At 37.2% G+C, this 13,694-nt stretch overlaps 1 protein-coding gene across 1 annotated transcript in view; it reads right to left on the bottom strand.

Moving 5' to 3' along the window:
* Positions 1-13,694, bottom strand: part of LOC121383708 (N-acetylated-alpha-linked acidic dipeptidase 2-like) — a 42,482-nt gene that overhangs the window by 8,118 nt on the left and 20,670 nt on the right. Inside the window, exons 9-14 of the mRNA XM_041513803.1 lie at positions 12,825-13,115; positions 11,833-11,945; positions 9,954-10,044; positions 8,567-8,732; positions 7,852-7,933; positions 1,067-1,192 (exon numbers count right to left, since the gene is read on the bottom strand). Coding sequence (XP_041369737.1) covers positions 1,067-1,192; positions 7,852-7,933; positions 8,567-8,732; positions 9,954-10,044; positions 11,833-11,945; positions 12,825-13,115 — 869 coding nt within the window. The remainder of the gene's footprint in view (positions 1-1,066; positions 1,193-7,851; positions 7,934-8,566; positions 8,733-9,953; positions 10,045-11,832; positions 11,946-12,824; positions 13,116-13,694) is intronic.

The following is a 13,694-nucleotide window of genomic DNA, read 5'->3' as shown; positions in this document are numbered from 1 at the left end:
TATAGTCTTTCAGACTCATATTTGAGCTAATTACAGATTGGCTTTATAAATACACGTAGTTCTCAAAAGAGAATGACTTAACTGATTTTTAAAAAAATTAATTTTCTGTACGTATATAATATTGTATTGGTTTCTATTTCAGGCATATGGAACCGGTGCCATGCTACGATGGTGTGTTTATAGGGTTCAGTGTGTAATCACTATCCATATTACTTACCAAATGTTTGATACATGTATGCCAGTATTTAACTTATGTTCTTATAATATTTAGATGGTGATTGACGAAATGCCAGGAGACATTTTCAGCAAGGAGGGGAATATGTAACCAGGTGTTTATCTAGCCGTTCAACTAATTGTATATTTTCAGTTTAATTATTCAGGATAAAAGTTATTACACTGGTGAACAATTTTATACTTGTTTTTTGCTGACTGAAATTTTTCAATTGATTTAAGCTAAATCAGGTGTGCTGATTTCAAAAATGCAATCAGATTTCCTCTATCACGTCAAGTTTTTAATCTGCCCCCCCCCAAAAAAAAAACCCATACCAAAAAAAACAAATAGGGAAAACCGAGTAGATGCCCATACACTCTGTGCCATGTATAACTATTGTTTTTCTTCTAACTCCAGGTTGACCAGGAATGACTGGGAGAATAGACACAGACTTATTTTTGTCCAATCATAACAACTCTAATTGATTTAGTGCGGGATAGCTCAGAATGCAAATGGCAGCCTCCAAAATGAGCCGACGCCAGTGTTTAAATAGTCCTGATTCATTTTGTTATATCTGTGGAAATTTTACCATCCCAAGTAAAAAAAAACCGACATAAATGAATTTGTAAAGCAAGCATATCTTGCATATTTTTAAAGTCAAACTAGGGGATCAAGACAAGTCTTGGGCTCCCCATAAGGTATGCAAGCATTGTGTGGAAAATTTGCGGCTGTGGACGAAAGGCAAGCGTGAGCTGAAGTTCGGAATTCCTATGATATGGAGAGAACCAAGAGAGCACATTACAGATTGTTACTTCTGTTTAGTCAAAACGGCAGGGTATAATAAGAAGAACAAACATAAGATCCAGTACCCCCAGCTTACCCTCAGCTATTCGCCCAGTACCACATTCAGATGAAATTCCAGTTCCAGTTTTGATGGACTTCCAAATGTTGAAGATCAGGATATTGATCTGCTTGATCCAGCTGAGATTCAGGACAAGAGTGACAATGATGATTCAGAATTTGAAATGGACGAGGACTCACGCCAAGGATTTAATCAGCTCGAGTTGAACGATCTTGTGAGAGACTTGGGTTTGTCAAAAAAAGCTGCAGAAGTCTTAGCCTCAAGGCTGAGGGAAAAAAAACTGCTTGAACAGGCGCTAAAGTCTCTTATTTTCGAGCAAGAGAAGGCAATTATCTCAAGTTTTTCCAATGTAGTGGCGGCTTTGTCTTTTGTAATAATATTTCAGGTCTAGTTCTGGAACTTGGAGTTCAATCTTACATTCCAACAGACTGGAGATTGTTTATAGACAGTGCAAAGCGCAGTCTAAAGTGTGTTCTTCTGCACAATGGAAACCTGTATGGTGCAGTCCCAATCGGGCACTCTGTTCGCCTTAAGGAAGATCATGGGGACATTAAAAATGTCATTGAGCTGTTGAATTATCACCAGCACAACTGGATCATCTGTGTCGATCTCAAGATGGTAGGGTTTCTTCTTGGGCAGCAGAAAGGTTACACAAATACCCTTGCTTCTTATGTCTCTGGGACAGCAGAGCCAATATCAACATTGGGTTTGTTAAAAATTGGCCTCCGAGAAGAGAGCTTCATCAAGGCGATCCAAACATTCTTCATCAGCCACTGGTCGATAGGCAGAACATTGTCTTTCCTCCTCTTCACATAAAAATGGGCCTCATGAAACAGTTTGTCAAAGCCTTGTCCACAGAAGGTGACTGCTTTAAAGCACCTACTTGTTGCTTTTTCCCAAGTTGTCTACTGAAAAGATCCGGGCTGGCGTTTTTGATGGTCCTCAAATCCGGCAGCTGATTAAAGATGACCACTTCATCGGTACGATGACTGAACTTGAGAAAAATGCTTGGCTGTCTTTCAAGGACATTGTTAAGAACTTCCTTGGAAACCATCGCGCCCACAACTATGAACAAGTTGTACAGAATCTTTTGGACAACTACAAGGCACTAGGGTGTAATATGAGCATTAAAGTGCATTTCTTGCACAGCCATCTTGCTGACTTCCCTGAAAACCTTGGTGCAGTTAGCGACGAACAAGGTGAAAGGTTTCATCAGGATTTGAAGGTGATGGAGGAACGGTATCAAGGAAGATGGGATGTATCCATGCTGGCTGACTATTGCTGGACAATAAACGAGATTGTCCACAGGCGGAGCACTCAAGGAGGAGCTACAAGCGTAAATTTCTGCCATGACCATTGCAACTTTGGATTTGGACTTTCGAACTGACCTTGCAATCGTTAGTGTCGTGACAAGACTAATACACAGACTATAGCTTGCTGTTTCTTGGTCTGCTTTTACAAATATGATATTGTATGTGTTCTGAACATGTAACTAACGCACTGGACTTACTGCACCCCTAATTTCTTGTGTGGTGAAATCGGGACCTTCCTTCCGCGCCGTTTCAGTAGTAAGCCGCCTGCTTTATTACCATGTTAACCACCTTCAAATACTTTGGTTCAAATGATCTGTATTATATTTAACACTCCTAAGACTGCTAAAGACTTTAATTAAGTGTATTAAACATGGTTTCATTTCTAAATCAGCTTAATTCATTGTTTGTGTGTTTTTAACTGTTTGTTTTCAGGTGTCTCGTGTGAGAGTTGCAATAAAATAGGGATATGCTGTATCTCAAAAACTTGACGTGATAGGAAAAAACTAATTTCATTTTTGGACACAGATGCAAGTCAGCAAAAATTGTGTTCCCCAATAATTATAATTATTGAACTAAACATATACATTGTGTTCAGTATATCATATTATTAATTTAACAATTGTTTACAGAAACCCCTTAATTTATTAACTTAGTTTGTCTTATTGATAATCCAAAGTCATATTATTATAGTTTGGTTAACTCTAAGTTGACATACAAGTATGACATGACATGACCTAACAGTAACCACCTGACTGACCGGGGTCATGCATGCTTTTCCCGCTCCTTGCACGTCCCAAGATCTTAGAGAGAGGAAGACATCTTTTGTATATGGTCAACTTAGCTGTAGGCTGTGTTTTCGAGGTTGGTGAAAACCACTTTTAGATGTTGCTGGTGAGTAACATTATAAATATAATAATGTATACATGTATTTGCTTATGCCACCTATATTTAATCATGTCGGCAGTTATCGCTTGAGAAGTTATCGCTTGAGATAACTTCAGTATTTTTCCCTATTTCCCTATATATTCTTGTTTTTAGGTTTGATGGAACGGAATGAATAAACAACTTGTGACAATGTGAATCCACCAGGCGTTGTTTTATTTTTGGACAACCATCCCGAGGTTACACATTAAAAAGTTTACACTGTTAATATGTTTTGTCTTGCTACTGGTGCAAAGGTCAATAGTGATAAGTCAGAAGTACTCTGCATTGGCAAGGCTGCATCTAAGGATTTATCTTTTAATATTCCTGTGTCTACCAATACAGATTGCGTTCAAATTCTTGGTATATACATAGACCCAAATAGGAAATTATGTGGAAGATTGAATTGGAAAAATAAAATAGATAAATTAAATGCTTTAATTAGTCTTTGGGGTAAAAGGAAGGTTAGTTTAAATGGAAAACCTATGGTGTGGAATACTATTTTATTTTCTAGATTGGTGGTATATGACAAGTACTATTAATGCTCCTAAATGGATAGAAAAAGAAATTCAGATGTTGTTTTGTAAATTTATGTGGGACGGTAAAATACCATTAATAAAATATTCTACAATTATTGGGAATACACTTTTGGGTGGATTAAATATACATGTACAAGATGTTTCTTTTAAAAAGGTTGCTTTTCGTGTTACAATGCTAAAAAAATATTTTGATCATGATTTTAAAGCTGTTTGGAAACATACAATGTCTGAATGTCTTGCAAAATATATGAATATGAATTTATCTTATAACATTTTCAATATAGTTTTTAATTAATATAGCCTAGTAGCTATTAACCCTTTTTATGCTGAGGTGTTGTCAGCATAGGACTCTGTCACTAAAGATGAACGTCATTTTGCCATGGATTTAGGTGAAATATTATCTCAGCCACTATTTGACAATCCTTATATTAAGTATAAAGATAAATTGTTATTATTTAGTTCTTTTATTGAAAGTGGTATAGTCATGTTTATGAAGTTATACCAGGGTTTTTTTCCTGTTTCTGCTGGACCGGCCTCGGTGGCGTCGTGGCAGGCCATCGGTCTACAGGCTAGTAGGTACTGGGTTCGGATCCCAGTCGAGGCATGGGATTTTTAATCCAGATACCGACTCCAAACCCTGAGTGAGTGTTCCGCAAGGCTCATTGGGTAGGTGTAAACCACTTGCACCGACCAGTGATCCATAACTGGTTCAACAAAGGCCATGGTTTGTGCTATCCTGCCTGTGTGAAGCACAAATAAAAGATCCCTTGCTGCTAATCAGAAGAGTAGCCCATGTAGTGGCGACAGCGGGTTTCCTCCCAAAATCTGTGTGGTCCTTAACAATATGTCTGACACCATATAATCGTAAATAAAATGTGTTGAGTGCGTCGTTAAATAATTCAAGTAAATGCACTGTTAAATTAATATATTCATTTTTAATTGCTCAAAATTTCAAATTGCCTACATGTTTAGAAAAATGGAAGGATTTAAGTTTTAATGTATCATGGAAGCCAATTTGGAAATCCATTCATTATTGTGATAAATCTCCTGAATTCATTGATTTGGATTTTAAAATAGCGCATATTATTTTTACATATTGTAAATTGTATAAATATGGTAAAGTTTTGTCCAGTCAGTGTCCAGTTCGCATGAAAGATGATGAAGATGTGTGTCATTTGTTTTTATATTGTGATGAACTGCATGACTTAATATCAATCTTTCATGAAATGTGTATTGTAATGTTTCCGAAAACGGGGTTTTCTTTACAACAGATAAAAATATTATTACTATTTGGCTGTCATGTTAAGAAATCATATGGACAATTTTGTATTTTAAATATTATATTGTCAATTTATAGAATATCAGTTTTTAAACGACGTGTAATAGTTGAATCAAGATGGTCAAATATCAATCTTGTTAGGGTTATTAAGAACTACGTGCGTCAGTTCTTTGGATTATTACTTAATCAATATCGTTTACAAAATAAACTTTGTGTTTTTACTAATAAATATACTACGGATAATAGGTTCCTTGACTTGAATGATGATGTATTAATCTTTAAATATCCTCTTAATAATTAGTATTAGCAGTCAATATTCCTCAAGACTTTATAAGAAATGTATAAATTTTTAAATAATTATACTAGTGTGCTTGGTGTGAGTCAGTGAGTGGTTGTGTGTGTGTGTGTGTTTTTTTATATATTTTTTATTATATCAATGTTGTATTTATGTATGCATTATGTTGATATTGTAAATAAAAAGATAAAAAAGCGTCTGCGAATCAAGCTTGGAAGGTACTTCGTTCGTTTCTCAAGTAGGGAATCTTATAAACAAAATTCTATTAATTATTAGTTTTTAAATTAATGAATTAATTTATTTGTTTTTTTTTATTTATTTGCTCATTTATTTATTTATTTATTTATTTTTTTTATTATGTTACGAATATTTTCAAGCAGCCGCCTTTTACCGTTGTACAAGCAGACTCTATAACCTGCAATGGTGGGGGGGGGGGGGGGGGGGGGGGGGCGCGGGGGGGGGGGTGGGGGGGGGGGGGGGGGGCGGAGGCTGGGCTTTATAGGTGGTGTTTGTTTTGAAATTTTAATATTTCATGTAAGAAGTTTAAACAGCAGTTTAATTAATTTATATTCGATTTTAGGGTACATACATATATATTCGCACTCAAATAAAAGGACATTTACGCTTTAAAATGTACTATGTATACAGAGAAGATTTGATTAAAACTAGTTTTATTATGCATTTAGTATTGTATTTTTTGTTTTTAGTCAGTATGTGGATGTAACCTATTAAAGATACAGAGATTGTGTAATATTGTCCAATGGATAGTTCAATACTACCCTAAATACCCATCATATACTACTCAACCTTTATATATACTAAATATACGTCAGCAATTTATGAACATCTAAAATGTATGCAACAGGTGATCAATGTAGTTGTGATGGTCTCCACAATTATGCATGATTACAGTTAAAATACATCGAATACAATCAGTGGATTTACTTCACGTTTTCCCCAATATCCATAGCTAAAATAGAATAGTGTGTAAGTGAAAATAAGCCTTCCCAGCAGCAGTAGGTTAGGACCAGCCTAAGTAGGTCACGGTCAGTCTAAGTTGGTCAGACCGTGTCAGTAGGTCAATTTAAGTAGGTCAAGGACGAGTCAGTAGTCGTGGTCACGCAACAAAGTAATCAATGTCACATGGAAAGTAAAGATCACAGAACGTAGGTCATGAGACTGAACAGGCCTTTATACTACTTAAATAGTATCTCACAAACGCGATAGGTATGTAATAATGAAAGTAATAGTGTAAACATGAAATACAAATGTCAGTGCATAGACTACTGCTGTCAAAACGTTAATATAAACTTCTTGAATCCGAAACATAAACCTGACGATAGTGAGATATTGAACGTATTCGAGCAGCAGTATGCTTTACATTCATCATTCGTAAAAACAACAATTCTGCGATCGCCAGCCGGTTCTACTGCTCCGTACATTGCGGTTAAAATGTACAATTCGTACGAGGCAGTTGTAGTCACTAACGTAGTTCTCAAATGGCAGTTAGTATAAATGATGATTTTGAAAATGTCCAAGAAGAATACGAATCATGTGTGTCAAAATGGATCTAATATACACCAAATACCTTTCATGAAACTTGGGGTTCAATGAAAAAACATTTTAGGCCATACGACCATCACACGAAAATAGGAGAGTTACTTTCATGTCTTGTGCATTCTGCAATTATCATAAATCAACTGATAAAGTGACTTATGGACGTTTGGGAGCGGGATGAAGCCCAGCGGTAAAGCGCTCGTTTGATGCGCAGTAGGTTTAGGATCGATCCCCGTCGATGGGCCCATTGCCCTATTTCCAGCCAGTGGTATATCAAAAGCCGTGGTATGTGCTATCCTGTCTGTGGTATGGTGCATATAAAAGATCCCTTGGTACTAATGAAAAAAAATGTAGCGGGTTTCCTCTCTAAGACTACATGTCAAAATTACCATATGTTTGACATCCAATAGCTGATGATTAATAATCAATATGCTCTAGTGGTTTCGTTAAACAAAACAAACTTTTTATGGATGTCCAATGCATTCACGATGTTCCGAATAGTCGGAAACCAATGTATTATTTAACTAATTCGCACTTGTTCACAGAGAAGATCTTAATCGTTAAAGGGGCACATACGAATACCATATGGTAGCTTTGTGAAACGGCTTTAAAGTTTACATCACTACAACTGACCTTAGATCCGATTCTTTCGTGGAACGGGGTCCTGGACGATACTCACAGCATTAACCTGGAATTGTATGGAATCATCACTGGATGGTGTTTAATCCAGAAACTGAAAGAGGTCAATTAGGGTCATGATGACGTATGTGTCGATATTTATACTCCTAATCCATGACACCAGAGTATGCTCAATTACAGAACATGAATTAAGGTGATGTTCAAGTTTATAACGTGTTAATATATATTTACTTACTCGTTCCTATTCATGTTGGCTACTCTTGTGTTGAAGGCTTCAACTTCTTTTGAAAAGTTGGCAATGATCTCTTCAAGCTTATCTAGAAATTAAATATATTAAAACAAATAACATGGGTAACCCTTTAAAAATAATCTGCTTAGACCATTATAAAATAAATACTAGTATTTTTTCTTTGATATGTTTTCTTCCCGCTCCATTACCTCCCAATCTGACATCAAATATGATCTACATTATACTAAAGTGTTTTTTTATGTTTTGTTTTTAATAATTTATAATAATGTATTCCCATAAACAGACATTTCATAGGCACACACATACATTATTCATAAATATATATCACATAATTATATATATACATAATACATTATCCATAGTTTATCACATAATTATACATACACATAATACATTAACCACAATCCGCCATATAGTTATATATTCATCACATGATAATACATTTCAGTACATTGTGGAGAGTGATATGTAGATCTATTATAAATGTAAATTATCTTTACTCTTGAGTTATTGCTGCTAATAGATACTTGCACAATGTTGTTAACTGCTTTACGTTATTAACGGACAGTAATTGTATTAGTGTAAATGAAGATGGTCGGGTATAATAATATGGTTTAATATATCTGCCTTTCAGAGTACTATAAAAGTTCATAATCGTTTCATTTCGTTGCATATTACATCACAATAAAAGGCTTATCACCATAGGTTGAAATCTTCGCTCCAAGGTTTGATCCGTAATCAGCATCCAGTGTCTGTCTGTACTCCTCAAGTTGCCAGGCGTAGTCCGACACGTTAAATGGGATGCTAAGTGAGTCGGCAAGATTGTGCAACAGTTCGACTCCAACACGAGCCACGGCTTGATGATACTGAAAACAAACACATACACATGGTGAATTATTATTTTGTGTCAGTTCGATTCCAACACGTGCCACAGCTTGGTAATATTGAAAACAAACACATACACATGGTGAATTATGATTTTGTGTCAGTTCGATTCCAACACGTGCCACAGCTTAGTAATATTGAAAACAAACACATACACATGGTGAATTATGATTTTGTGTCGGTTCGATTCCAACACGTGCCACAGCTTAGTAATATTGAAAACAAACACATACACATGATGAATTATGATTTTTGTGTCAATTTGATTCCAACACGTGCCACAGCTTGGTAATACTGGAAAGAAACACATACACATGGTGAATTATGATTTTGTGTCAGTTGCACTCCAATACGTGCAACAGCTTGGTGATACTGTGAACAAACACATATACAAACCATTGTTTTGTGTCAGTTCCACTTGAACACAAGACACGGCTTTGTGATAACGAAAACAAATGCATATACGCAGTGAATCATGCTTATTGTGTCAGTTCTACTCTAACAGGATCAACAGCTTGGTGATATTGGAAACAAACACATAAACGATGAATCATGATTTGATGTCATTTCCACTCCCACATGGGCCTAACTTGGTGATACTGGAGACAAACATGTATGCACAATGAATCATGATTTTCTGTCAGTTCGATTCCAACACTGCGACAGCTTGGTAAAACTGAATACAAACACATATACATGATGAATCATGATTTTGTTACAGTTCCACTCCAAGACGAGATACATCTTTAATGACACCTCAGCACATTTTGAACAATGGTTATTGTGTATCTAACATTGTTATTTTGAAATTTGGTCGATAAAAAGAAAGTAAGGAATCCCGTTACTACTACATAGGCTAATTCTACTAGTAAAGCAGCAACGGAAAATTGTATATATGTACATGTCTTTTTTAGTACGTTGAAGCCTACTTCAGCATCTGGAACTTATTTATCTATTAACAACACTTAGCGTGTATGACGAATGGAATTCTACGTTGTTAGTATTTCATCTTATACGTTAGGCGAGTTAATACAATTGCATAAAATGAAATTAATTTAAGAATTTAGCTTGATCTTGAACCTTTTTTTTATCATGCCCCTATACCACTAGAGTTTAAGGCTCACATGCAGAATATTTATTCATAATTACCAGCTACCAATCATTTGCTTGTTTCAAATTCCGTCCTGTTCTGTTCAACTTACAGTATTATATGTGTACTGGAAGTCGATACCAGTGACCCCACTCTTCTGTAACAAGGGTGCATAATCACTTCTGGATCCCAAAGAACCAAGTCTGAACAAAAGATAAGGGCGAAAATATCATTATTGTCCGAACCAAAATGTTAACAACTACAAAAAAATATTCTCCTACCTTTAATTACCGTTACATTTCCCCCCAATTTTGTCCACACACAAGTTGTGAAAAAACCATTACAGTGACACAGATTCCACACATGAGACTGTAACGATGTCACCAGTATCGACTTTGCTGAGATAGCATAGGGCAAAATACATGCAGTTTTCTGCCGTCTGCCATTTTGATTTTTTATGGAATATTCTTCAAGAGGGGTGAAAGCCTCCAAAGTATGTGACATAATTAATATAAAATCAATGATCTTTAGTGGTATATTTAAAGAAACAAAAAATAATTAAAAAAAGAAATATGACGTCATTACGTTTGCTTTTATATCATAACATGTTATGACGTTGCTAGATTAAGACATATCCTTTCACCCCTCTTGGAGAATATTCCATAAAAACTCAAAATGGCAGCCGACATAAAATTACATGCTTTTTGCCCTATGCGATCTCAGCGAAGTCGATATTGGTGACATGGTTATCATCTAGTATGTGGAATCTGTGTCATTGCAATGGCGTTTCCTAGATTTTTGTCTTGACAAAATGTGAGTAAAATCTAACAAAAAATAAAGGTAGGATAACAATGTTTGGAAGTTGTTAACATTTTGGTTCGGACAGTAATAAATCTAGTTTCTTTATGAATCACTAGATAATTAATTATTTTAGTTTTTAGATTTATGGTAGTGCAGAGTAGGACATTTATTCTGAAGGACTAAACCGTAACAATGATGTTTTCACTGCTACTGTAAACGACGCTTCTGTACCGTCTGCAGATGGACTTTCAGCATGGGCGTATGGGGACTCTTTGATTTATGGGGGGGGGGGGGGGGGGGGGGGGGGGAGGGATTGATTTCCCGAATTTTCCCCACTGTTTTGCCCGAATTTATTGCCCCCCCCCCCCCCCCCCCCCCGGGTCGTACGCCCATGACTTTCACTATATAACGGGTGAGACATAGCCTAATTGTAAAGCGGTCGCCTGATGTGCGGTCGATCTGGGATCGATCCTAGTCAGTGGGACAACTGAACTATGTTCCTTTCCAGCAAGTGCACCACGACTAGTATACCAGAGGCACATGTATGTCTTACCATGTCTGTGGGGTCGTGCACACAAAAGATCCCTTGCTACTAATAGAAAAATGTGGCGGATTTCCTCTCTAAGTCTGTTTGACAAATGTTTGACATCTAATAGACGATGATTTAATAAATCAATGTGCTCTAGTGGTGTCGATAAACAAAATACTTTAACTTTTAACGTTTTTTTAATCAGTATATCTAAGACGATACATCATTCCTGATTCGTCATCAGAAAGACTCAACAAGGGGCGGGATTTAGCTCAGTCAGTTGAGTGATCGATGGAGGTGCTTGCGTCGCAGGATCGAGCCACATCGATTGATCCATTCAGCTGATAGTGTTTTCTCGTTCCAACCAGTACACTACAACTGGACAAAGGCCGTGGGAAAGTGCATATACATGTAAAAGATCCCTTGCTGCATTAGGAAAAATGTATTGGGTTTCATGTCAGATTTACCAAATGTTTGACATCCAATAACCGATGATTAATTAATCAATGTGTCGTTAAACAAAAGAAACTTTATTTGACTATCTCAACGATTGATTCCGTCTATTTCAACGATTGATCTCACATATATTTTGCCCTGGGTCTACTAACATTAACTTAGTAAACACAAGGTCAAATGTATGTGATTACTAACTATAACGTACTTTGGTATTCCAAGTGGTTTGTTGTTTTCGTCTTTCCAAGGAATGTTCTTAAACCAGGTATCATACACAGTTGGTCTGCCAGCAGCTTTCTCCGATTCATTCGGGTTTGGTACCTGGTTGATACATGGCAAGAATATTTACTTCAAATTGGCATTTAGCTTGCTCATTTCCTTTAAACACATACACACAAATCAAAACACGCACACGCACACACACGTATGTATGTATGTATGTATGTTTGTATGTATGCATGCATGTATGTATGTAATGAATGAATGAATGTTTAACGACACCCCAGCACGAAAAATACATCGGCTATTGGGTGATGCAAACAAATAAAGTGATGATCAACATCAACATAAAAAATTCAAGATTTAAATAAAAACAGTGTAAAAAACTGTGCAAAAATACAAATATCACAGACAGATACTGATTTTTACTCAAAATTTCAATTGTATCTCGAAGAAAACAAGGGAATTTGTGCTGCATTGGCCATTCTCAAAGGAAATGTTACACCCCTGCACCACGGTGAGGTTATAGCACGCGCAGGAGATATGTACGTATACGTAATATCTATATATATATAGTTGAATTGCGTTGGCTCGAACCCCGTCGGTGCTCTAGACAGCGTAAAGATCTGTGCAAAAATACAAATACAAATATCACAGATAGATACTGACTTTTACTCAAAACTTCAATGTATGCTGTATTGGCCATTCTCAAAGAGAATGTTACACCCCTGCACCACGGTGAGGTTACGGCACGCGCAGGGGCGACGCATGGAAGAAATCAAACGTTGCACAACACGTTGTGGAATGTTCTACCAACCATGCTGCATTGCCTAAGAAGTTGCGGAAGTGTCCCGGGTGGTGGATTCCTCTGTCGCACACGCTAATCTAGTGCATCCCATAGACGTTCTATTGGGTTTAAATCCGGCGAACGGACAGGCCACGGTAATGTCTGTACGTTGTGGCACTGCAGAAACTCCTAACACATGCAACGTTTGGTCTGGCATTGTTATGTTGAAACATTCTACCGTTGATGTTCGTGTGCGGAATGACGTGTTGCTGCAGGATCTCCTCTCTATAACTGATGCCCGTCAGTGCATCTGCCGCATGCACAAGAGCCGTCCTACCAATTATGATGGATTTCTGCCCACACCATGACACTGCTAGCACTAAAACGGTCGACTTGTTGCATGCAGTTTGGAGCATAACGTTCTGCTCGACGTCTATAGACACGTGTGCGTCCATCAGCACGTGGCAGGAGTAAACGAAACTCATCTGAGAACAAAACAGTCCTCCACCTGGCACATTTTCATCTCACCTTCTGTTTGCACCACAGCTGACGCTTCGCTAAGTGACGTGGGGTCAAAACATTACGTCGCACTGGTCTTCTAGGAAAAAATCATGCCTTCCTCAGCTGATTACGAAATGGTTACTCTGGAACGACCTGGCCTTGGCCTATCATTAACACTTTGAGTGGTGTTGTATCGTGCACACAAAGCAGAGATGGTCTGTCTGGAGACGACAAAGTCCCTTGCCACAGCTTGTTCGAGTTGCCCCTGCTTGCAATCTCCCAATGGCATTATTGCGCTGAGCTGACGTCAGCCTTGGCATTATTGCGTTACCTACAGTGTCTTTATGCGGTCTGTTTGAATCACTGCTGATGTGAACTTTTATACCCCAAACTGGAAGAGTTCGGCATGCAAATTTACAGAACTTCATGATTCACGTGCTTCTCTGAGGGTTGCGCTTTTGTGTTTCGGTACAAACGTTGAGTATGGCTACGTTTATGCGAAGGGAACGTGTTTTCTAGTGTTTTTGCATCACCATTCTCTCACTTACTTGATTGTCTTTACC

The sequence above is a fragment of the Gigantopelta aegis genome, chromosome 10 (assembly GCF_016097555.1).
Source record: "Gigantopelta aegis isolate Gae_Host chromosome 10, Gae_host_genome, whole genome shotgun sequence".
Lineage (NCBI taxonomy): Eukaryota > Metazoa > Mollusca > Gastropoda > Neomphalida > Peltospiridae > Gigantopelta > Gigantopelta aegis.
The sequence above is the reverse complement of the archived record's forward strand: the minus strand, read 5'-3'. Positions and strand labels throughout refer to the sequence as shown.